This window comes from Mustelus asterias, chromosome 24 (genome assembly GCF_964213995.1).
Source record: "Mustelus asterias chromosome 24, sMusAst1.hap1.1, whole genome shotgun sequence".
Taxonomy (NCBI): Eukaryota; Metazoa; Chordata; class Chondrichthyes; order Carcharhiniformes; family Triakidae; genus Mustelus; species Mustelus asterias.
This window is the reverse complement of record NC_135824.1, coordinates 40396330-40423337: the sequence shown is the minus strand read 5'-3', so window position 1 is coordinate 40423337 and position 27008 is coordinate 40396330. Positions and strand designations below refer to the sequence as shown.

At 45.6% G+C, this 27008-nt stretch overlaps 1 protein-coding gene across 1 annotated transcript in view; it reads right to left on the bottom strand.

Annotated features, from left to right (window-relative positions):
* Positions 1-5170: 5170 nt before the first annotated feature.
* The window catches only part of LOC144511329 (uncharacterized), a 92078-nt gene continuing 70240 nt past the window's right edge, over positions 5171-27008 (bottom strand). The window contains exons 4-6 of the mRNA XM_078241597.1: positions 15163-15267; positions 9276-9374; positions 5171-7318 (exon numbers count right to left, since the gene is read on the bottom strand). Coding sequence (XP_078097723.1) covers positions 6134-7318; positions 9276-9374; positions 15163-15267 — 1389 coding nt within the window. The 3' untranslated portion in view covers positions 5171-6133. The remainder of the gene's footprint in view (positions 7319-9275; positions 9375-15162; positions 15268-27008) is intronic.

Genomic DNA, 27008 nt, shown 5'->3' with positions numbered 1-27008 from the left:
CTCCCCGACAGGCTATCCCCCCACAACAGTATCCAAAACGATATACCTGTTTGAAAGGGGAATAGGCACAGGAGACTCCTGCACTACCTGCCTGCCTCTCCTGGCAGTCACCCATCTGCCTGTCTGAACCTGTGGTGTGACAACCTCCCTGTAACTAGTGTCTATCACACTCTCTGCCTCCTGTATGCTCCGCAGTGCATCCACCTGCCGCTCCAACTGAACAGTGCGGTCTGTGAGGAGCTGCAACTGGACACACTTCCTGCAGACAAAGCTGTCAAAAAGACTAGATTGCTCCCTAATTTCCCACATCTGCCCTTGTACTTCAATCCTGTGCTTTCTGCCCTCCCATCCTCTGCTGTATTTCCTCCATTCTTTCTGATGCACAATCAAGTGAGGTTGAATGAAAGCAGAACTGACAGCTATTGAGTGGGTCAGTGGAGGAAGGGATGGTAGAAGATATGCAACTGAATTAAGAGAGCACTGGTAAGGGAACCAAGGAAGGTTTCCTGCACAGGCAACGGGTGAACGCAGTGCTGTCCAGATTCCCACCACCCTCTGAGTGAACATGTTTTCTCAAATCCCTTCTGAATCTCCTGCCCCTCACCCTAAAACTATGCGCCCTTATGATTGACCTCTCAACCAAGGGGAACAGCTGCTCCCTATTAACCCTGTCCATACCCCTCATAATCTGATGCACCTCAATCATGCCCCCCCTCAGCCTTCTCTGCTCTAAAGAGAACAATCCAAGCCTATCCAGTCTTTCCCAGTTGCTCATATGCTCCATTCCAGGCAACATGCCTGGACATTCCCTGCTGCCATCTGACTTTTGAATGGACCTACCTCACACTAAGTTGATCTTTCTCTACATCCTAGCTATGACTGTAACACTACATTCTGCACTCCTTTCCTTCTCTATGAACGGTATGCTCTGTCTGTATAGCGTGCAAAAAACAATACTTTTCACTGTATCCTAATACTTGTGACAATAATAAATCAAACATCTTGGTGAACCTCCTCTGTATCCTCTCTCGTGCTATTACGTCCTTCCTATAATGAGGTGACCAGAACAGCACACAGTAATCCAGCTGTGGCCTAACCAATGCTCCAGCTCCAACATTACCTTTTCGCTCTTGTACTCTGTGCCATGACTAATAAAGGTGTCCCATAAATCTTGTCAACTATCCTGTTCTGCCACCTTCAGGGATTGGTGAAAGAGTACCCCAAGATCCATCTGTTCCTCTGAGCTTCCTGGTGTCCTGCCATTCATTAAATACTCCCTTGTCTTGTTATTTCTTCCAAAGTGCATACCTTGCATTTATCACGGTTAAATACCATCTACCACTGCTCTGTCCATCTGACCAATCCATCTATATCTTCCTGTAACCCACGACCCTCTTCTTCACTATTAACCACCTTACCAATCATGGTGTTATCTAAACTTACTTATCATTCCCCCACATTCTCATCTATATCTATATACATAACAAACAATAAGGGTCCCAGAACTGAACCTTGTGGTGCACTGCTGGACACCGGCCTCCAGTCACTCAAACAGCTTTCTACCACCACCCTTTGTGTCCTAATTCTAAGCCAGTTTCTGATCCATCTCGCCAAGTTTCCCTGAATCCCATGTGCTTTAACTTCTCAATCAGTCTCCCATGTGGGACCGTGTCAAAGACTTTGCTAAAATCCACATAAACGACATCAACTGAACTTCCCTCATCCACATACACAATCACTTTTTTGAAAAATTCTATCAAATTTGTTAGGCATGACCTTCCCTCTGACAAAGCCATGCTAACTATCCCGAATTAACCCATCTCTCTCCAGGTGGAGATTAATTCTCTCCTTCAGTATTTTCTCCAATAGTTTCCCTACCATTGACGTGAGACCATCAGTCTGTAGTTTCCTGCTTCATCTCTACCACCCTTCTTGAAAAGTGGAACCACTTGATCTGCCCTCCAGTCCTCTGGCACTTCCCCTGTGCAGTAAGAAGTCTCACAACACTAGGTTAAAGTCCAACAGGTTTATTTGGTAGCAAAAGCCACTAGCTTTCGGAGCGCTGCTTCTTCGTCAGGTGAGTGGGAGTTCTGTTCACAAACAGGGCGTATAAAGACACAAACTCAATTTACAAAATAATGGTTGGAATGCGAGTCTTTACAGGTAATCAAGTCTTAAAGGTACAGACAATGTGAGTGGAGAGAGGGTTAAGCACAGGTTAAAGAGATATATATTGTCTCCAGCCGGGACAGTTAGTGAGATTTTGCAAGCCCAGGCAAGTCATGGGGGTTACAGATAGTGTGACATGAACCCAAGATCCCGGTTGAGGCCGTCCTCATGTGTGCGGAACTTGGCTATCAGTCTCTGCTCAGCGACTCTGCGTTGTCGTGTGTCGTGAAGGCCGCCTTGGAGAACGCTTACTCGAAGATCAGAGGCCGAATGCCCATGACCGCTGAAGTGTTCTCCAACAGGAAGTGTTCCCCAACAGGAAAACTACCCAGCCTTCAGCAGAACAGTGACCATGACACCACACAACCCTGCCACAGCAACCTCTGCAAGACATGCCGGATCATCGACACGGATGCCATCATCTCACGTGAGAACACCATCTACCAGGTACACAGTACATACTCTTGCAACTCGGTCAACATTGTCTACCTGATACGCTGCAGGAAAGGATGTCCCGAGGCATGGTACATTGAGGAAACCATGCAGACGCTACAACAACGGATGAATGAACACCGCTCACCAATCACGAGGCAAAAGTGTTCTCTTCTTGTGGATCCCGAACTGGCTTGCCCAAAGGAGGCAGAGAGTGGGTATAGATGAGTCTTTTTCTAAATGGAGGTCGGTCACCAGTGGTGTGCCCCAGGGATCTGTTCTGGGATCCTTGCTGTTTGTCATTTTCATAAATGACCTGGATGAGGAAGTGGAGGGATGGGTTGGTAAGTTTGCTGACGACACGAAGGTTGGTGGGGTTGTGGATGGTCTGGAGGGATGTCAGAAGTTACAGAGGGACATAGATAGGATGCAAGACTGGGCGGAGAAGTGGCAGATGGACTTCAACCCAGATAAATGCGTAGTGGTCCATTTTGGCAGGTCAAATGGGATGAAGGAGTACAATATAAAGGGAAAGACTCTCAGTACTGTAGAGGATCAGAAGGACCTTGGGGTCTGGGTCCATAGGACTCTAAAATCAGCCCCGCAGGTGGAGGAGGTGGTTGAGAAGGCGTATGGTGTGCTGGCCTTTATCAATCGAGGGATTGAGTTTAGGAGTCCGGGGATAATGATGCAGCTGTATAAGACCCTCGTCAGACCCCACTTGGAGTACTGTGCTCAGTTCTGGTCGCCTCATTACAGGAAGGATGTGGAAACGATTGAAAGGGTGCAGAGGAGATTTACAAGGATGTTGCCTGGATTGAGTGGCATGCCTTATGAGGATAGGCTGAGGGAGCTCGGTCTTTTCTCCTTGGAGAGACGTAGGATGAGAGGAGACCTAATAAAGGCATATAAGATGTTGAGAGGCATAGATCGGGTGGACTCTCAGAGGCTTTTTCCCAGGGTGGAAATGGTTGCTACGAGAGGACACAGGTTTAAGGTGCTGGGGGGTAGGTACAGGGGAAATGTTAGGGGGAAGTTTTTCACACAGAGGGTGGTGGGCGAGTGGAATCGGCTGCCGTCAGTGGTGGTGGAGGCAAACTCAGTAGGGTCTTTTAAGAGACTCCTGGATGAGTACATGGGACTTAATAGGATGGAGGGTTATAGGTAGGCCTAAAAGGTAGGGATATGTTCGGCACAACTTGTGGGGCCGAAGGGCCTGTTTTGTGCTGTAGTTTTTCTATATTTCTATGTTTCTTACCTGACAAAGGGGCAGCGCTCCGAAAGCTAGTGGCTTTTGCTACCAAATAAACCTGTTGGACTTTAGCCTGGTGTTGTGAGACTTCTTACTGCATTTACCCCAGTCCAACGCCGGCATCTCCACATCATGACTTCCCCTGTGGCCAGAGAGGAATTAAAAATTTGTGCAATTCCCTGCCTCGCCTTCCAAGCAGCCTGGAATGCAATTCATCCGGACCTGGGGATTTGTCCAGTTTTGAGCCCGTCAGAGCCTCCAATACCTCCCCCATTTCCTACGTCAAACTCTGCAAGTTCCTCACAGTCTCTTTTCCTGAATTCTGTTGCTACATTCTTGTATTCCTGAATGAAGACCAATGAGAAGTATTCATTTAACACCCTTCCAATGTCCTGTGGCGTCACACACAGATTGTCCCCTTGGTCTCTAATGGGCCCTACTCTTTCCCAGGTTACCCATAATATACTTATAAAATATCTTGGTGGGATGTGAGGATAAAGCTTTTTACCCAGAGGGTGGTGAGGGTCTGGAGTGCGCTGCCTGGGAGGGTGGTGGAGGCGGGTTGCCCACATCCTTTAATAAGTACTTGGATGAGCGCTTGGCACATCATAACATTCAAGGCTATGGGCCAAATTCTACTAAATGGGATTGGGTGGGAGGTCAGGTGTTTCTCGCGTGTCAGTGCAGACTCAATGAGCCAAAGGGCCTCTTCTGTACCGTATGATTCTATGTTGTGAAGGGGGCAATAAACTATTGAGACGTGAATACTGTAGCGTCACGGAAGTAGGCGTGGATGGTGCTGCTGATTTGGAGGATGAGGGAAAGAGGCCAGAAACATCAGAAGGAATTTAGGACACAAGCAAGGCTTGTGGAAACACTCACACAAATGCAATTGTGAGTTATGAATGAGAGGTGATATTACTGGGACAGAGTAAGAGGAGCTTTACTCTGTACCCAGAGCTTACCAGAGCTGTGAGAGATATTAGTGAACAACAAATAATATCCCACTCACACAGCAAGCCTGAAAGAAGTTGAGAAGCTAGCTTTGTTTTTTTTTGTCCCAGAGGATGCAAGCTGGTGGGAACATGACTGTTTCTACAATTAGTTTATAGACAATTGTAACCTGACCGCAGAGACTCAAATATCTCTGGCCAGGGTATGTAGAAGGGGAACAGGTGGTGGCGAGTGGGGCCAAGTGGGGTCAAAACAAAGTGACTAAACAATGAATAATTTACATCACATTTCAGCCGCATGAAACCTATAAAATTCTACATATGGTAAGTCAGTGAGTGGAATAAATGTAACAGAGATTGATTTCACAGGAGACCAGAATGCCATTTTATTGTGAAGTGCTTTGTACTATTCCATGGCATGAATCCTTTGTTACAGAAAAATATAAACATGGTTAAAGTATAAATAAAGCAATAAGCCTGTGTTAATAGGCAGGATATAAAAACATTCCACTGGGTAAATACTAAGGCAAAGTCATTTTTTTTGCATAAATATTAATACTGGCAGTAAAAATTATTTTAACAGGAGTTCACAGAAGTACAAATGTTGTATTTGGACGATGCAGTTAATCTAAATACAGTGAATATTTGTGGCAACTCAAATACTGAATGGTAAAAACAAATCAGTGATTCTACATTCACATTTCAATGTTACAGAATGTTGCAATTAATTTCCTTCTAATTGTGGATGAGCCTGATCATTGTTGCCTACCTACTACACAAGATTCTCCTCTCTCACTGACCTGGACAGCTTCACCTTCAGCACCTGCTGCAGCAACGTTCAGTATGCAGTTAGCCAGTTTACAAGTGTACTTGCTGCATATAGTACATATTCTACATTCCCTTTCATTCACCCTAAAGGACAGTATAGAAACACAGCAGGAAAGCCAGAGGCTCGAAAATAACCGGCTCAAAGCAAGGAACAGGAAATTGGAGGAAGCACTTGTTTAGCTAAAAGGCAAATTACTGTGCATGTGCAAAATGTTTGACTTTCTGTAGTAGTCAAGCTAGTGACTGACTAGGGTAGCGGGCGCGGAATTACAAATTCTTAGTTCCACATTGAAAAACTGCTTTTTTTCAAAAATCTTGTTCCTTCATTGTAAAACATCTCAGGTATCTGTGCAAAATTCTCACCTTTAACAAAAATAGACCCTCCCTCCCATCTCTCCGAAGCATTTTAACAGAATACAGGAAACCTGGTCCAAAATATTCATATTGCAACTCACCAAGCACCCAGTTTGTATCGCCATTCCCTAGTTACACAATCAGGCTAAGGCACGCTCCTTCTGTACACAGTCAACAGATTTTTACGTCTTTCTCTTTCCTCCAAAGTGAGAGTCTCGGGTTTGTTGCATAATTCCTTTAAACCTTTAAGTTCTTGCAAGACTTTGTCAGCTTCAGACCATTTAGCCATGGCTTCATTCAGAAAGTGTGCCGCACTCCTGGCTGACCAGCTGTCCTTGGTGATATTGCTCTGATGATGTTGCTCACCAGCTGCTTGTTGGAGAAGTTCCTCTGTTACTTTTAGCTGAAAAGCTATTTCACCTTCCAATTTTTCCACATTCTTCTTCTTGCGATGGTCGCAATGAGAATCAAATTGCTTCCATATTGTTTGTTGTTTAGATTCTGATAAGATATCTCCCAAGGAAGCACATTTCACTCTGGTTAGATTTGCTCCGTTTAGTGAGCTGTTACTGTTTATTTTAGATGACTGTTTCTCTGTTACCTTTGCATCTGAAGATACTTCTGTTTGGAAATCAGATTCACCTTTACTTTCTTGGCAATCAGCAACAGTTTCTATGGCACAAGATAGATCTGACATCTCCTCACCCTCCTCGGCTGGTGGACCCTCTCCCTCCATTGCCGGTGGACCCTCTCCCTCCATGGCCGGTGAACCCTCTCCCTCCATGGCCGGTGGACCCTCTCCCTCCACGGCCGGTGGACCCTCTCCCTCCTTGGTCAAAGGCCCCTCTCCCTGTTTGGTCAATGGGCCCTCTCCCTGTTTGGTCAACGGGCCCTCTCCCTGTTTGGTCAATGGCTCCTCTCCCTGTTTGGTCAATGGGCCCTCTCCCTCCTCGGTCAATGGACCCTCTCCCTGTTCGGTCAATGGACTCTCTCCCTGTTCAGTCAATGGACCCTCTCCATCCTCAGTCAATGGACCCTTTCCCTCCTCGGTCAATGGACCCTCTCCCTCCTTGGCCAATAGTCCCTTTCCTTCCTCAGTCAATGGACCCTCTCCCTCCTCAGTCAATGGACCCTCTCCTTCCTCGGTCAATGGACCCTCTCCTTTCTTTTCCAACCTGGGTTTGATTTTAGGCATAAGAATAGGTCTGTTCTTGTTGGGTTGGTTACTGGGCTTTTCCTTTGACTGCTCTTCACTTGTTGAATCTTCAACAGTAAGATTCTGAGCTCCGAGCTCTAGTCTCTGCATTCCACCAGACACCGCAATGGCTACCTAGGATACAAAGATAACCTTTAATCACCTTGATATTCTTTAACCTTATGACACTTAAGTACAAGAAAAACAACAGCAACATGACAAAAGCAGCACGGAAAGCAAAATAAATCAGCAAGTAAGGCAGCATCTGTGGTGAGAAGCAGGGAGTTAGTGTTTCAAATGTGGATTGATAGATGCTCCCTGACCTGAAGAATTTTAATAGCAGCAATGCAGTCCTGTAACGTCAGCCAGCATTGCGCAGACGCTGACAGCTGAATTCCCCATAACCACATGCTCATGGGAGGGTGAAGAGGGTTGGGACTCCAGGCTCCATCAGGGATATGGCAGAATAATAAATAATTGATGAAATAACACTAACTGCTGTCTAACACACACACTAACTTTATATTTCAACAGCTGCTGTAGTGGGATTTGAACCCATGTCCCACAGCATGAGCCTGGGCCCCTGAATTACTAGCTCAAAGACATTACGACCACGGCAGCTGCTGCAGCAACGTTCAGTATACAGTTAGCCAGTTTACAAGTGTACTTGCTGCATATAGTACATATTCTACATTCCCTTTCATTCACCCTAAAGGACAGTATAGAAACACAGCAGGAAAGCCAGAGGCTCAAAAATAACCGGCTCAAAGCAAGGAACAGGAAATTGGAGGAAGCACTTGTTTAGCTAAAAGGTAAATTACTGTGCATGTGCAAAATGTTTGAACTTCTGTAGCAGTCAAAGTGGTGACTGACTAGGATAGCAGGTGCGGAATTACAAATTCTTAGTTCCACATTAAATCTGTCGGTTCAGTGTAAAGTATCTCAGGCATCTGTGCAAAATTCTCACTTCTAACAAAAAAACTTAACCTCCTCCCATCTCTCCAAAGAAATTTAACAACATGACGAAGACCTGGTCCAAAATATTCATATTGCAACACACCAAATACCCGGTTCATATCATGGGGTTGCTGAGCAGGGGAAGCCACAAATATGGCAACAAAACTAAATTAAAACTGAAGAAAACACCTTCAATATTCAGCTCCATGCTTTGGAAGAAGAGTAAGAAAAGGAGACACAACAGAACGTTTTTCAAAATGGAATCATGCTGGCTTCAACTAACATTTTGGTAAGCTGAAAAAGACAGGATAGAAAAGACTGACACTGTCAGTCCACTTCTTCCACCTTTCGTCTGATTTCCATAGAATCGCTACAGTGCAGAAAGAAGCCCTTTGGCCCATCAGGTCTCTTCGACTGAGCATCTTACCCAAGCCTGCCCTATCCCCACAACCCCACACGTTTAGCCCATTATCCCCCTAATACTAGGGAGCAATTTAGCATGGTCATTCCACCTAACCTGCACATCTTTGGACTGTGGGAGGAAACTGGAGCACCCGGAGAAACCCATGCAGACACGGGGAGAATGTGCAAACTCCACACAGACAGTGATCCAAGCCAGGAATTGAACCCAGGTCCCTGGAGCTGTGAAGCAGCAGTGCTAACCACTGTGCCACCGTGCCGTTCTGGATTTGGGACCAGTAAATCATTATTTGATCTGTTAAGGGTCGTATGTCATTCTTGTCTATTTAACTTGCACATTCTAAGCTATCGCTTCTGAAACCACCCCAAGCACGTTTTGGGTCATCTGCGATTCCAAGATCAAATCTAGGGAAATGTTTGATTTCTCCTTAGTAGTAGAAGCACAGGGATGGAGTACACCATTTCTGATCAATTAACGCAAGTTTTTTCCTCTACCTACACCCACCCCACTCCAGTGAATTGCGCTTGGCTTCCATCCCATCCCCTCCCCCTCCCCTCCCACAACTCCAGTGGATGGGGGACTTGGCTTTAGCCCTCACTGGGTAGGGGCCCACAACTTGCTCACCGCCATCTCCTAGTGAGAGGGACACAGCTCTGGCTACAGATTTAAAACATGGAGCTATCTAATTTTATAGCTGATGCCTGGCTGACTTACTTCCTTCCGATGCTGCCTGGTTGGTGGTCTTCGGTTGTGGTTTATTTTTACTCGGTTGCGTGTTAAGTGATCCAGAGAATTCTTTTCATCCACCGTAACCTAGGCGCAAACACATTGCTTAACTGTTAACCCTCAAGTTGACTTACATTATAGTAAATTAGAAACATAGAAACATAGAAAACTACAGCACAAAACAGGCCCTTCGGCCCCACAAGTTGTGCCGAACATATCCCTACCTTTTAGGCCTACCTATAACCCTCCATCCTATTAAGTCCCATGTACTCATCCAGGAGTCTCTTAAAAGACCCTATTGAGTTTGCCTCCACCACCAACACCACTGACGGCAGCCGATTCCACTCGCCCACCACCCTCTGTGTGAAACACTTCCCCCTAACATCTCCCCTGTACCTACCCCCCAGTACCTTAAACCTGTTATTATTCAGGTGGTTGGCAGAACAGTTCTGACTAACAGATGTGATATGTGATCCATTGCCTGGAAAACCACAGGCACAATTCCCTGCACTGAGCTGCTTTACGTATCAGTGCACTTCAGGGTTTATGATTCTTTGCTGCAAAAATTGTTGAAAATATCCAAGAAAAAGCATGGGTCAAATTAGGAGTTCAACATCAGCAAAAGAACAGCAGCTGCCTGGGATGATTATGTAGTCAGCAGTTATATCTTTCATAGGAACATAGGAATTAGGAGCAGAAGTAGCCCTTCGAGCCTGCTCCGCCATTCAATCAGAGATCATAGCTCATCTCTCCCTGATCTCAAATCCACCTCCCCACCTGTTCCCCATGTCCCTTTAACCCATTTTTAAAATCAGAAATATATCTTTCTCTTTCTTGAAACCATTCAATGATTCAGATTCCACCGCGCTATGGGGCATTGAGTTCCACAAATTCACCACCCTCTGCGAGAAATAGTTCCTCCTCATCTCAGTTTTAAATCAACCACCTCTCAACCAATACCTGTGACCTCTTGTTCTACATTGCCCCACAAGAGGAAACATTTGGTCTACATTTACTTTAGTACTTTTTTTTAGTATTTTATACACCTCGATCAGATCCCCTCTCACCCTTCTAAACTCCAGCGAGTACAAGCCCAAACTATTTAATCTCTCCTCATGCATCAACCCTTTCACTCCCGGAATCAATCTGGTGAACCTCCTCTGAACTGCCTCCAATGCCACCACATCTTTCCTCAATAAGGCGACCAAAACTGGACACAATACTCCAGATGTGGCTTCACCAACACCCTATACAATTGCAACAACACTTCTCTACTTTCATACTCCAGTCCTTTTGCAATAAATGCCAACATCTCATTTGCCTTTTTTATTACATGCTGTACCTGCATCTCGACTTTCTGTGGTTCATGAACAATGACACCCAGATCCCTCTGCCCGGACGCATTTTGAATCTACTTTCCATTTAGGTAATAATTTGCCTTTCTATTTTTTCTGCCAAAATGGACAACCTCACACTTATCCACATTAGACTCCATCTGCCAAATTTTGGCCCATTCTCCTAACCTATCTATATCCATCTGTAAAATCTTTATCTCCTCTTCACTGCCTGCTTTTCGACCTATTTTAGGATCATCCTCAAATTTTGCTCTGTTACACTCTGCCCCTGCTTGCAGATCATTGATATAGATTGTAAACAGTTGAGGTCCGAAGACTGACCCCTGCAGCACCCGCTAGTTACAACTCACCAGCCAGATCCTCTGCTTTCTGTCAGTCAGCTAATCCTCAATCCAATCTAGTTCTCTACCCCTAATCCCCTGAGATCTCACCTTCTGGATCAGTCTTTTCTGGGGCACCTTGTCAAACGCCTTCTGGAAGTCTAGATGTACCTCATCCACAGGTTCCCCATTATCCACCTTGCTGGTTTTGTCCTCAAAGAATTCAAGCAAGTTTGTCAAGCACGACTTTCCCTTCATAAAACCATGCTGGCAATGGTGGATTGAGTTTTGTCTTTCCAAATGCTCAGTCATCTCCTTAATGATTGATTCCAGCAACTTCCCCACCACAGAGGCCAAGCTAACCGGCCTATATTTCCTACTTTCTGTCTCTCTCCTTTTTTGAATAGGGGCGTCACATTAGTGTGTTTCCAATCCACCGGGATCTTTCCAGAATCCAAGGAATTTTGAAATATCACAACCAATGTATCCACTATCTCTGCTGCCTCCTCCTTTAATACCCTAGCGTGCAGGCCATCAGGTCCCAGAGTCTTATCTGCCTTTAATTCCATTCGTTTATTCAGTACCTTTGCCCTAGTGATGGTTATTGCACCAAGTTCCTCTGCATTAACTGCAGTTTTTGGAAAATCTTCTTTATTCTCTATTGTAAAGACAGAGGCAAAACATTGGTTTAGTGTCTCTGCCACTCCTGTGTGCCCCATTATAACCTCACCAGGATCATCTTCTAACAGGTCAACATTTCAGCTATTCTCTTCCTCTTTACACACTTGGAGAAGTTTTTGTTATCAGTGTTTAGGTTTTCTGCTAGTTTCCTTTCATCTTAGCACTTTTGATTTTATTTTTAGTAGCCTTTTGCTGAATCTTAAAGTTCTCCCAATCCTCCAGCTTACCACTAGCTTTCGCAGTATGGTATGCTCTAGTTTTTGCCTTCCTTGTTTAGCCATGGAACATTTTTCTTCCTTTTACAATTCCTCTTCCTGCCAGGGAAGTATTCAATATCGCCCTGAACATCCACCATTGTTCCTCAACTGCCCTACCTCAATTACTTGTGCCCAGTCTACCTGGGCCAACTCTTTCCTCAGACCTGTATAATTACCTCTGCCCAAGGCTAAAATGCTAGTATGGTACTCGGTCTTCTCTCCCTAGTTTTCTTTTTTCCTCCCATCTTCCATACAGACTTTTTAACAGAATTTTTAAAAATTCACTTACAGGATGTGAGCATCGCTGGCTAGACCAGCAATTATTGTCCCTCCCAAGTTGCTCTCGAGAAGGTGGTGGTGAGCTACCATCTTGAACCACTGCAGTTCCTGGGGTGTAGATACACCCACAGAGCTGTTAGAGAGGGAATTCCAACAAGAGTGAAGGAATGGCGATGTATTTCCAAGTCAGGACCATGAGTGACTTGACGGGGAACCTCCAGGTGGTGATGTTCCCAGGTACCTGCTACCAATATCCTTCTAGAGGGTAGTGGTTGTAGGTTTGGAAGGTACTCTCTAAGGAACCTTGGTGAGTTCCTGTACTGCATCTTGTAAATGTACACATAGCTGCCACTGTTTGTTGGTGGTGGAGGGAGTGAATGTTTGTGGAATGGGTAGAAATCAAGCGGGCTGCTTTGTCTTGGATGGTGTCAAGCTTCTCGAGTATTGTTGGAGCTGTCCTAATCCAGGCAAATGGAGAGTATTCCATTACACTCCTGACTTGTGCCTTGTGGATGGTGGACAGGCTTTGGGTGTCAGGAAGCGAGTTACTCACTGTAGGATTCGTGGCCTCTGACCTGCCTCTGTAGCCACAGTATTTATTTGGTTTATTTGGTTGGTCCAGTTCAGTTTCTGGTCAATGGTAACCCCCAGCATTTTGCTAGTGGGGGTTTCAGCAATGGTAATGCCATTGAATGTCATGGGGTTGATGGTTAGATCTTCTCTTGTTGGAGATGGTCATTGCCTGACACTTGTGTGGTGTGAATGTTACTTGCCACTTGTCAGTCCAAGCTGAGATATTGTGTTGGTCTTGCTGCATTTGGACATGAACTACTTCAGTATCTGAGGAGTTGCAAATGGCGGTGAACATTGTGCAGTCATCAGTGAACATCCCCACTTTTGACCTTATGATGGAAGGCAGGTCATTGATAAAGCAGCTGAAGGTGATTGGGCCTAATGAGTTCCTTGAGGAACTTCTGCAGTGATGTCTTAGAAACAGTGGCTTCCAAATTTCACCAGGAAGTGAAGCTGGAATCACAGCACACTGTCATTCTCCATTTTCACAAACTGCAGTGACTCATGAAGTCTACAACAATCTCAGGTCAGTCAGTAAGATCTTCTCTGTTAAGTTCTTAACTAATACAAAATTAGCAGCAAAGATTTGGTTGTCATATGGATCATCTCAGTAACACTAACACTTCTAGTAGAAAGAGCTGGTTTAGTCTGAACTGAGGATAATACAGAGCTCAGCAGTATCTGCGGGATTCTACTATAACTGAACCCCAAGCTGATTTCTCCACCTGAAAGTCACAGAGTCATTTGTGGAACTGAAGGAGAATATTCAGACCATCAAATCCACGCTGGCTCTACAGGGACTACCCAGTCAGTCCCACACTCCTGTTCAATCCCAGAAGCCTTCCAGAGTGATTTCCTTCAAGCACTCATTCAATGCGTTTTAAAAGTAATTGATCGTTTCCAGTTCCAACACCCTCAAGGGCAGCGTGTAATTCTTCCTCACATTCCCCTTCTATCCCCTGTCCAAAATTTAAAATCTCCTGGTCCTTGTACCATCAGCTAATTGAAGAATATTTCTTGTCTATCTAGGGAAACCAGTCATAAACCCCCCCCCCCCCCCCCACCCACCCCCCGGCCAATCAAATCCCCTCAAACCTCCTTTGCTCCAAGGTAAACAATCCAAGTTTCTCCATCTATTTCCTTCTAGCTAAAATCCCTTATCCCGAGAACCATTCTCACAAATCCCTCTACACCTCATCAAGGGTCCTCACATCCTTCCTAAAGTGTGTTGACTGTAACTGGACACAAGTCTCAAGTTGTGCCCTAAGCAGAGCTTTATTAGGGTTTAGCATAACTTTGTTGCTTTTGTACTCAATGCCTCTTTTTATGAAGTTCAAGATCCTGTCTGCTTTCCGAACCATTCTTTCAATATACCATGTCACTTTCATAGACCAATTCACATGCATCCTGAGGTCCTTTGACCCGAGACACTCTTTAGAATTGTGCCATTACTTCTATATTGCTTCTCCCCATGTCTTCTACCAAATTGTATCACCTTCCACCTCTTTACATTAAATTCATCTGCTAATTTCTGCCCATTCTGCTAGCCTATGTCTTGTTGCAGTTGATTGGTATCATCCACATTGCCAAGTCTGGAATCATGGGTAAATTTTGAAATTTTACTCTCTACTCAAATACCCTAGTTATTTATACATAAATCAAGAACAGTGGTCCTAGCACTGACCTTTGGGAAACGCCACTGTCTACCATCCTCCAGTCTGAAAAACAACCACTTCCACTCACTTCCTTTCCTAAGTCATTGTTTTTTATCCAAACTATCACTGAATTTCTGATTCCATGGCCACTACTTTGTTAACCAGCCTTACGGACAACATCACTTGCATTCCCATCATCAATCTTCTCTGTTACTTCATCAAAAAATGCAATTAGATTAGTCAAGCACAATCTGCCTTTGACAAATCCAGGCTATCCTTGATTAACTCAAACCACTCCAAGTGCCTGCTGATTTTTCCTGATTATTGTTTCTAAAGCTTCCCCATAGAATCATAGAAACCCTACAGTGCAGAAGGAGGCCATTCAGCCCATCGAGTCTGCACCAACCACAATCCCACCCAGGCCCTACCCCCCCATATTTACCCGCTAATCCACGCATCTTAGGATTCTAAGGGGCAATTTTTTTTTTTAACCTGGCCAATCAACCTAACCCGCACATCTTTGGACTGTGGGAGGAAACCGGAGCACCCGGAGGAAACTCACGCAGACACGAGGAGAATGTGCAAACTCCACACAGACAGTGACCCGAGCTGGGAATCGAACCCGGAACCCTGGAGCTGTGAAGCAGCAGTGCTAACCACTGTGCTACCGTGCCGCCTATTTCCATCATGATGTTAAATGAAGCAACCTCTCTCTGGTTAGTGTACCGTCGCACAATGACATAGAAAACAATCACCTGATCAAACTCTTTATTATTGGCTTTTCCAATCTCTTCATTCAGGGTTCTGAGCCACGAATCTTGTTCCTCAGCATCATTAACTTGAAATTTTAGTTCAGGCACCTGCAACACAAGAATTGGAACATCTGAGCTCATGTAGCAGTCCCTCTCCCAATGACCCCACCTGGGTTTTAACTCCAAGTACAGATTCAAGGGATAAATCGCAATCAGTAAATTATCAAGTTTCAGTTGCAGTTCCAGTACCTGCAACTGGAAAAGGGTTGTAAGATGAAGCGGTATGCAAACCAGACCCCGTGTTCCCATTTACAACCCCAATATTCCAAATATGTCACTGAATTCCCAAAATATGGACATCGGAACATAGAAAATAAAAGCAAGAGTAAGCCAATCAGCCCTTTGAGCCTGCTCCACCATTCATTATGATCATAGCTGCTCATCCAGTGCAGTAACTTGTTCTCACTTTCCCCTCATATCTTTTGATCCCCTTTACTCCAAGCACTATATCTAAGGTCTTCTTGAAAATATACAATGTTTTGGCCTCAACTGCTTTCTCTAGTGAATTCCACAGACTCACCACTCACTGGATGAAGAGATTTCTCTACACCTCAGTCCTGAAAAGTTTACCCTTTACCCTGTGACCCCTGCTTCCTGTAATTACACTGTCTAGTCTTATTAAGAATTTTATAGCTTTCTGTAGGTTTCATACTTCTAAACTCTACTGAATATAATCCTAACTGACTCAATCTCTCCTCATACAAAAGTCCAACCATCCCAGGAGTCTGGTAAACCCTTTGCTGCATTCCCTCCAGAGCAAAAACATCCATCCTCAGATAAGGAGACCAAAACTGCACACAGTATTCCAGTTGTGGCCTCATCAAGGCCCTGTATAACTGCACAAAACATCCCTGTTCCTGTACTTAAATCCTCTGCTATGAAGGCCAACATACCATTTTGCCTTCTTCACCGCCTGCTGCACCTGCATGCATACTTCCAGCGACTGTTGTACAAGGATACCCGGGTCTCATTGCATATTCCTCTCTCCCAATCTATACCATCCAAATAATAATCTGCCTTGCTGTTTTTTTCAACTTGTCCAAATCACAATGAAGCATCTCTGCATCCTCTTCACAGCTCACCCTCCCACCCAGCTCTGTGACATCTACAAATCTGGAGATATTACATTTAGTTCCCTCATCTAAATTAATATATATTGTGAATAGCTGGGATCGTAGCACTGGTCCCTGCAGTAACCCACTAGTCATTGCCTGCCACTTGGAAAAAGACCTGTTTATTCCTACCCTTTGTTTCCTGTTTGCCAATTAGTTTCCTATCCATCTCAATACATTACCCCCAATCCCTTGCACTTTAATTTTACATGCTAATTTCTTGACTGGGCTATGTCAAAAGACTTTTGAAAGTCCAAATAAACCACACCCACAGGCTCCCCCTCATCAACTCTACTAGTTACATCCCCAAAGAATTCCAGTGGATTTGTCAAACATGATTTCTCTTTCATAAATCTTTGCAGACTCTGTCCGATCCTGCTGTTGTTCTGCTATTAAATCTTTTATAATGGACTCTAGCATTTTCCCCACGACCAACATTTCTCTCTACCTCCCTTTTTAAATTGTGGGATTACATGAGCTACCCTCCAATCCATAGGAACTATTGCAGAGTCAATAGAATTCTGGCAGATGACCACAAATGGATCGACCATTCCTAGGGCACTTCCTTAAATACTCTGGAATGTAGATTATCAGGTTCTGGGGGTTTATCGGCCTTCAATCCCATCATTTCCCCCAAACCCTTTCCCTACTAATGCTGATTTCCTTCAGTTACTCCCTCTCACTAAACCCCATGTTATTTGTGTCCTTCTTTGTGAAGACAGAACAAAAGTATGTATTTAGTTGGTCAGCCATTTCTTGTTTCCCATTATAAATTCCCATTTCTAACTCCAAGGGACCGACATTTAGATTCATGGTTTGGGCATCTTTCCCGTTTTATTTTTGTACCAGGCAGGAATGAACAATTGTTGCAGTTCAACCATGCGCTCTTTGAATGTTTACCATTGCCTATCCGCTGTCATCGCTCCCTAATTCATCGTAGCCAACTCACACCTCATACAGTTTTATTTAGATTCAGAACCTTAGTTCCAGAATAAAATACATCACTCTCCATCTTGATAAGAATTCTATCATATTACATTCACTCATCCCCAAGGCCTCGCACAAATAGATTGCCAGTTATTCCGTTCTTATTACAAAACACTCAGTTTAGGAAAAGCCTGTTCTCGAATTGGTTTCTCAATGTTTTGGTCCAGAAAACCATCTCAAACACCCTCCAGGAATTCCTCCTCTACAATATTGTGACTAATTTGATTTGTCCAATCTATGTACAGATTGAAGTCACCCATAATTACAGATGTTCCTTTATCGCACGTGTCTCTAATTTCCAATTCACTGCCATTCCCAACATCACTACTACAGTTTGGGGGTCTATATACAACCCCCACTAATATTTTTTACCCCTTTGTGTTTCTCAATTCCACCCACACAGATTCCACAGAAATAATATCGTTCCTCATTATTGTTTTAAATTCCTCTTCAATCAGCAATGCAACCTCATCACCTTTTCCTTTTTATCTGTACTTCCTAAATCTTGAATATCCATGGATGTTCAGTTCCCATCCCTGGTCACCCTGCAGCCATTTCTCCACAATCCCGACTATATCATACTCATTTACATCTATTTGCGCGATTGATTGATTCATTCATTAATTCATTCACTTTATTGTGTATTAAGGCACAAAGTCTTCAGGCTTGTTTTTTTAACATTCATGGAAACATAGAAGATAGGAGCAGGAGGAGGCCTTTGGCCCTTCGAGCCTGCTCCACCATTCATTAAGATCATGGCTGATCATCCAACTCAATAGCCTAATCCTGCTTTTTCCCCATAACCTTTGATCATTTGCCCCAAGTGCTATATCCAGCCGCCTCTTGAATGCATTCAATGTTTTGGCATCAACTACTTCCTGTGGTAATGAATTCCACAGGCTCACCACTCTTTGGGTGAAGAAATGTCTCCTCACCTCCGTCCTAAATCGTCTACCCTGAATCCTCAGACTGTGACCCCGGTTATGGACTCCCTCACCATCGGGAACATCCTCCCTGCATCTATCCTGTCTAGACCTGTTAGAATTTTATAAGTCTCTCTGAGATCCCCCCTCATTCGTCTGAACTCCAGCGAAAACAATCCTAACCTAGTCAATCTTTCCTCATACATCAGTCCCGCCATCCCCGGAATCAGCCTGGTAAACCTTCGCTGCACTCCCTCGAGAGCAAAAACGTCCTTCCTCAGCAAAAGAGACCAAAACTGCACACAATACTCTAGGTGTGGCCTCACCAAGGCCCTGTATAATTGCAACAACACATCCCTGCTCCTGTACTCGAAACCTCTCGCAATGAAAGCCAACGCACCATTTGCCTTCTTTACTGCCTGCTGCACCTGCATGCTTACCTTCAGTGACTGGTACACAAGGACACCCAGGTCCCACTGCACACTCCCCTCTCCCAATTTACAGCCATTCAGGTAGTAATCTGCCTTCTTGTTTTTGCTTCCAAAGTCAATAACCTCACATTTATCCAAATTATACTGCATCTGCCATTGATTAGCCCACTCACCCAACTTGTCCAGATCATGCTGAAGGATCTCTGCATCCTCGTCACAGTTCTTCCTCCCACCCAACTTGGTATCATCTGCAAACTTTGAGATGTTACATTTTGTTCCCTCATCCAAATCATTAATATATATTGTGAATAGCTGAGTCCGAGCACTGATCCCTGTGGCACCCCATTAGTTACTGCCTGCCAAACTAAAAAGCACCCATTAATTCCTACTCTTAATTCCTTGTCCCATTTCCATTTTTTTTTACTGTGGTCCTATTTGATTCTGGCCCTTGATTTCTCTGCCTATCACTTTTCTTATTCCCCTTTCTGTATTTTGCTCTTATCCTTGTTTCCCCCTCCTCTAACTCTGCATTGGTTCCCATCCCTTGGTTTAAACCCGATGCAGGAGAAAAACAAAGGAAAATCTGAACAAAGTATGAGAGAGCTTAATGTGAAACAATGGGCCCGATTTTACCATTGCGTCGCGCCCGTTTTCGGGCGCAAAAACGTGATAAAGTCGGGTGTGAGGCCATTAACGTGATCCGCACCCGCGTCCACGCAGATGGCTACTTTACTGAAACCTGGGAATGGCTGCAATCCGATTCGCGCCCGAAACGGGCGCAACGGCGATTTAAATGCATTTGCATGTATTTCAATTGAATTAATGAACTGCCCGCCCAACTTTACCAGCATTTCCCCCTTTACCACCGCGTTCGCCCATCCAGAATCACGCCAAAATGAACCTGCTGAATAAAAGTCTGAATCGGGCGCTCCAGCTGCTGAAGAACGAGTTCAGAGTTTCCAAAGGCTCTCTGACTCAGATCAGTGGCGGGGGGGAAGGAGGGAGGCGGGTCAGATCATCTCTGGTTCAGGGTGGGGGAGGGGAGTGAGGCCAGATCGTTGTCTGGTGGTGGTGGGGGGGGGGTGGGGGGGGAGGTAGGGCTGATCGTTGCCTGGTGGGGAGGGAGGAGGAGGCGGGTCAGATGTTCCCCTTGGTGGCGGGGGGAGGTGAGTGAGGCCAGATCGTTCTCTGGGGGGTTGGGGGTGGGGGGGTGGGGGGGAGGAGGAGGGAGGCGGGTAAGATGTGGGGGGGGGGGGGGGGGGGGAGGCCCGATCGCTCACTGGTGGTGGGGTGGGGTGGGACAGAGGGGTGTGGCAGGGGGGCCACTCTGCGGGCGATCGGTTGGGGGGGGAAGGGGGCAGGGAGTCACGATCGGTCTGGGTAGCGGGGTGGTGGGTGGATAAGGGGGACAGCGATGTCTGTGGGGGCCATCGCTCCCACTATTCACTCCTGGGCCGCTTTCTCCGCTTTCTGCGGCCCCGGAGCGATCTGACACGGGCGCGCTTTTTCAAATTGTTTTCCAACTGCGCATGCGCAGTTCAGAACTCCGATCGTTTCAGCCGCGCTAAGCCCCGCCCACAGTGCGAATGGGACCCGCAATTTTTTTTTTAGCCTGAGTGCGTAAGGGGGCGCCAGAAAGTAGATCTCCAAGTCGGATCTGAATTAAGCCCAGATTCAGCACTTAGAATGAAAATGGTAAAATCAGGCCCAAAGTCTTCACAACTGAAATAGTTCGTACTCAGGAGTGTTATTCTGTATAAATGTAGGAAATCACTGTAGGAGTTACATCATGACAGTGGGAACCCTCTCCAGAGTTAGATATAACAGATTCAATGTAACAAGGTGCTGCACAAAGCATTATAACACAAGATATGACATTGAAACACATAAGAGCTATTCGGTCAGGTGGCCAAAGATTTGGTCAGTTAGATTTTAAGGACTGTCTTAAAGGAAGAAGAGGGAGGTGGGGAAATGGAGAGGTTTAGAGAGGTAATTCCAGAGCTTAGGGCCGAGGCAGCTGAAGGCACGGCCGCCAATTATGGGATGATTAAACTCAGAGATGACCAGGCAAATGTCACAATGAGAAGATAACAGTTATCTTGGAATTTGGGGAGACGGAGAAGATCAGAGAGGTTGGGTGGGTTAAGACCATGGAGGGTTTTGAAAACAAGGGTGAGAATCAATGCATTGTTTAACCAGGAGGCAATATAGGTCAGCACTGAAGAGCAGAGGAATGATGAGTGATTGGAGCTTGGGTACCAGTTAAGACAGCAGAGTTTTAGATGACCTCAAGTTTGCAAAGGGGAGACAAGCCAGGGCTGTGTTGGAATAGTTGAGTCTAAAGGTAACAAAGGATTAGATGAGGCTTTCAGCAGAGGATGAGCTGAAACAGTACAATATCAGGTGACCATGATGTGGAGATGCCAGCATTGGACTGGGGTGGGCACAGTAATAAGTCTCACAACACCAGGTTAAAGTCCAACAGGTCTATTTGAAATCATGAACTTTCGGAGAGCTGCCCCTTCATCAGGTTGGACTTCATCAGCAGTGTTGGACTTTAATCTGGTGTTGTGAGACTTCTTACAATATCAGGTGATGTTACAGAGTTAAACAGGAAGTCTTAGTAATGGCGTGAATATTAGTTAGTAGCTAATCTCGGGGTTAAACCTGATACCAAGGTTGCAAACAGACTGGTTCAGTCTCAGAGACTGTTGTCAGGGAGAGGGATGGAGTTAGTAACTATGGAACGGAGTCTGGAGTGGGGTTCAAAAACAATGGCTTTGGTTTTCCCATATTTAATTGGAGGAAATTTAGACTTAGCAAGTACTGGGTGTTGCACAAGAAGTTTGACAACTTGGAGGCAGTAGAGGTGTTGAGAGACTATGGTGAAGTTGAGGTGGGTCTTGTCAGTGTACCTGAGAAAACCAATATCTTTTCAGATGATTTCACCAAAGGCAATATATGGGTCAGAATGAGAACCCACCTGTTCCGGCCGACTCCACTGGAGAACCCACCTCCTATGGCTGACTCCACTGGAGAAACCCACAACCACTACCATCTACAAGGACAAGAGTGGCAGATACCTGGGAACACCACCAGCAGGATTTCCCCCCATATCACTGCTCTGGCTGACTCCACTGGAGAACCCATCTCCTCTGGCTGACTCCACTGGAGAACCCATCTCCTCTGGCTGACTCCACTGGAGAACCCATCTCCTCTGGCTGACTCCACTGAAGGACCCACCTGCTCTGGCTGACTCCACTGGAGATCCGGTCAGTCTGACTGATTCCACTGGAGATCCAGTCAGTCTGACTGATTCCACTGGAGATCCACATGATCTGGCACAGCGGTACTGTGTTGTCCCCTCTGGCTGTTTATATTATAAAAAATAGAACAAGGGGTGAGGAGGAGACACACAAACTGACAGAGAAACAAAACAGAATCAATTTCTTCTCTCCTGTATTTTGATCTTTCATTCTCCATGTCAGTAACATTTGAACTGCGGGTTACCTGTAATTTATTCAATTCTGCAGAAGGGGCCGTACCTAAACCTTCAGCTCTTCCATTCTCCCCAGATGCTGTCTGATGTCCTCAGTGTTTCCAGCATTCTCTTTATTTCAGAATCCCTGAATCTGTAGCATTTTTAATTAAACTATTCAATCAGTAACAATTAAAACCCCTCTACTGGCCCGTCTAACTTTACTCATGAATTCATTATTCGTATTAAGGACATGCAAGGACCACCCTGCTCTGACTATATGTATCTCAAACTTACCCGTTTCTATTCCCAGGTGGAGGAAAGGCTCCTCTCCAGCTACCTGAGCTTGCCCATCCCTTTCATCTGTCACATCCCTAACCTGGCACAAGGAAAACTGCTCACTACATATTTTCTTTCCATTCACTCAAACTAAAACTAACCAAACCACAGCCCTGATTTTTTTTTCACTATAGCTTCCTTACGCAACCCGCAGTGTGTCATCATTCCACTGCACAATTCCTCTTTCATTTTCTTTGGAACTTCCCTACTGCTAATTACCATCACTGAATCCCTCACTGCCAACATCCTGGGGGTTACCACTGACCAGAAACTGAACTGGACCCAGCCATATAAATACTGTGATGACAAGAGCAGATCAGAAGCAGGAATTCTGCCGAAAGTAACTCATCTCCCAAAGCAAATGTCTCCTCAAAGCCTGTGCATCGCCTGCAAGGCACAAGTCAGGAGTGAGATGTGATACTCCCCACTTGCCTGGATGAGTGCAGCTCCAACAACCTCCAGAGGCTCAACACCATCCAAGAAAAAGCAGCCTGTGTGATTGACAGTCCTTCCACACCTCCAACAGTGGCAGCCGTGTGTGCACCATCTACCAGATGCAGTGCAGGAACTCACCAAGGTTCCTTAGACAGCACCTTCTAAACCCACAACCACTACCATCTACAAGGACAAGAGTGGCAGATACCTGGGAACACCACCAGCAGGTTTTCCCCCCATATCACTCACTATCTTGACTTGGAAATATACTGCCATTCCTTCACTGTCGCTGGGTCAAAATCCTGGAACACCGTCCCTGTGGATATACCTACATCTCAGGGACTGCAGCAGATCAGGAAGGCAGCTCACCATAGAACATAGAACAGTACAGCACAGTACAGGCCCTTCGGCCCTCGATATTGTGCCGAGCTTTGTCCGAAACCAAGATCAAGCTATCCCACTCCCTATCATTCTGGTGTGCTCCATGTGCCTATCCAATAACCGCTTAAATGTTCCTAAAGTGTCTGATTCCACTATCACAGCAGGCAGTCCATTCCACACCCCAACCACTCTCTGAGTAAAGAACCTACCTCGGACATCCTTCCTGTATCTCCCACCATGAACCCTATAGTTATGCCACCTAGTAACAGCTATATCCACCCAAGGAAATAGTCTCTGAACGTCCACCCTATCCCCATCATCTTATAAACCTCTATTAAGTCGCCTCTCATCCTCCTCTGCTCTAAAGAGAAAAGCCCTAGCTCCCTCAACCTTTCCTCATAAGACCTACCCTCCAAACCAGGCAGCATCCTGGTAAATCTCCTCTGCACTCTCTCCAATGCTTCCACATCCTTCTTATAGTGAGCTGACCAGAACTGCACACAATATTCCAAATGTGGTCTCACCAAGGTCCTGTACAGTTGCAGCATAACCCCACGGCTCTTAAACTCAAACCCCCTGTTAATAAACGCTAACACACTGTAGGCTTTCTTCATGGCTCTATCCACTTGAGTGGCAACCTTCAGAGATCTGTGGATATGAACCCCAAGATCTCTCTGTTCCTCTACATTCCTCAGAACCTTGCCATTGACCCTGTAATCCGCATTCAAATTTGTCCTACCAAAATGAATCACCTCGCACTTATCAGTGTTAAACTCCATCTGCCATTTTTCGGCCCAGCTCTGCATCCTATCAATGTCTCTTTGCAGCCTACAACAGCCCTCCACCTCTTCCACTACTCCACCAATCTTGGTGTCATCAGCAAATTTACTGACCCACCCTTCAGCCCCTTCCTCCAAGTCATTGATAAAAATCACAAATAGTAGAGGACCCAGCACTGATCCCTGTGGTACACCGCTGGTAACTGGTCTCCAGTCTGAAAATTTTCCATCCACCGCCACCCTCTATCTTCTATGAGATAGCCAGTTATTTATCCAATCGGCCAAATTTCCCTGTTTCCCACACCTCCTTACTTTCTTCATGAGCCTACCATGGGGAACCTTATCAAATGCTTTACTAAAATCCATGTATACGACATCAACTGCTCTACCTTCATCTACACACTTAGTTACCTCCTCAAAGAATTCAATCAAATTTGTGAGGCAAGACTTACCCTTCACGAATCCGTGCTGACTATCACGGATTAAGCTGCATCTTTCCAAATAGTCATAAATCCTATCCCTCAGGACCTTTTCCATTAACTTACCGACCACCGAAGTGAGACTAACCAGCCTATAATTACCAGGTCATTCCTATTTCCTTTCTTGAACAGAGGAACAACATTCGCCACTCTCCAGTCCTCTGGCACTATCCCCGTGGACAGTGAGGACCCAAAGATCAAAGCCAAAGGCTCTGCAATCTCATCCCTTGCCTCCCAAAGAATCCTAGGATATATCCCATCTGGCCCAGGGGACTTATCGGCCCTCAGGTTTTTCAAAATTGCTAATACACCTTCCCACAGAACATCTACCTCCTCCAGCCTATCAGCCTGTATCCCACTCTCATCCTTAAAAACATGGTCCCTCTCCTTGGTGAACACTGAAGAAAAGTATTCATTCATCGCCTCTCCTATCTCTTCTGACTCCATGCACAAGTTCCCACTACTATCCTTGACTGGCACTAACCTCACCCTGGTCATTCTTTTATTTCTCACATAAGAGTAAAAAGCCTTGGGGTTTTCCTTGAACCGACCCGCCAAGGACTTCTCATGTCCCCTCCTAGCTCTCCTAAGCCCTTTTTCTAGCTCATTCTTTGCTACCTTGTAACCCTCAAGCGACCCAACTGAACCTTGTTTTCTCATCCTTACATACGCTTCCTTCTTCCTCTTGACAAGACATTCCACCTCTTTTGTGAACCATGGTTCCCTCACTCAGCCATTTCCTTCCTGCAAATACTGCGTATCAAGGACACGCAGTATTTGTTCCCTTAACAAGCTCCACTTTTCATTTGTGCCTTTCCCTGACAGTTTCTGTTCCCATCTTATGCTCCCTAATTCTTGCCTAATCGCATCATAATTACCCCTCCCCCAATTATAAACCTTGCCCTGCCGTAAGGCCCTATCCCTCTCAATTGCAATAATGAAAGACACCAAATTGTGGTCACTTCTCCAAAGTGCTCTCCCACAAACAAATCTAACACTTGGCCCGGTTCATTACCCAGTACCAAGTCCAATGTGGCCCCACCTCTTGTCGGCCTATCCACATGTTGTGTCAGGAAACCCTCCTGCACACACTGTACAAAAACTGCCCCATCCGAACTATTCGTCCTATAAAGGTTCCAATCAATATTTGGAAAGTTAAAGTCACCCATGACAACTACCCTGTGACCTCCACACCTATCCATAATCTGCTTTGCAATTTCTTCCTCCACATCTCTATTACTATTTGGGGGCCTATAGTAAACTCCTAACAACGTGACTGCTCCTTCCCTATTTCTAACTTCAGCCCATATTACCTCAGTAGGCAGATCCCCCTCGAACTGCCTTTCAGCAGCCGTTAAACTATCCTTGATTAACAATGCTACTCCTCCACCTCTTTTACCACCTTCCCTACTCTTACTGAAACATCTATATCCCGGAACTTCCAACAACCATTCCTGTCCATGTTCTAACCATGTCTCTTCATAATGGCCACAACATCGTAGTCCCAAGTACCGATCCACGCTCCAAGTTCACCTCCCTTATTCTGGATGCTCCTTGCATTGAAGTAGACACACTTTAACCCACCTTCCTGTCTGCCGGTACACTCCTGCGACCTTGATACCCTCCTCAGTACCTCACTAAACTCAACACTGGCTTCTGGACTACAGCTCGTTTTCCCATCCCCCTGACAAATTAATTTAAACCCCCCCGAAGAGCCGTAGCAAATTTCCCTCCCAGGATATTGGTGCTCCTCTGGTTCAGGTGCACCCCGTCCTGTTTGTACAGGTCCCACCTTCCCCAGAATGTGCTCCAATTATCCATGTAACTGAAACCCTCCCTCCTATACCATCCCTGCAGCCACGTGTTTATCTGCACTCTCTCCCTGTTCCTCAACTCGCTAACACGTGGCACCGGCAACAAACCAGAGATGACAACATGGTTTGTCTTGGCTCTCAGCTTCCATCCTAGCTCCCTAAATTCCTGTTTTAAATCCCCGTCCCTTCTCTTACTTATGTCGTTGGTACCGATGTGTACCACGACTTGTGACTGTTCCCCCTCCCCCTTAAGGATCCTGAAAACACGGTCCGAGACGTCACGGACCCTGGCACCCGGGAGGCAACACACCATCCGTGAGTCCCTCTCGTTCCCACAGAATCTCCTATCTGTCCCTCTAAGTATCGAGTCCCCAATAACTATTGTTCTCCTGCTCTCCCCCCTTCCCTTCTGAGCCACAGGGACGGACTCAGTGCTGGAGATCCGGTCACCGCGGCTTACCACTGGTAGGTCGTCCCCCTCAACAGTATCCAAAGCGGTATACTTGTTGCCGAGGGGAACGACCACAGGGGATCCCTGCACTGACTGCTTCCTCCCAGCCCCTCTCACCGTCACCCATCTATCTTCATTCTTCGGAGTAACTACATCCCTGAAGCTTCTATCTATGACCAC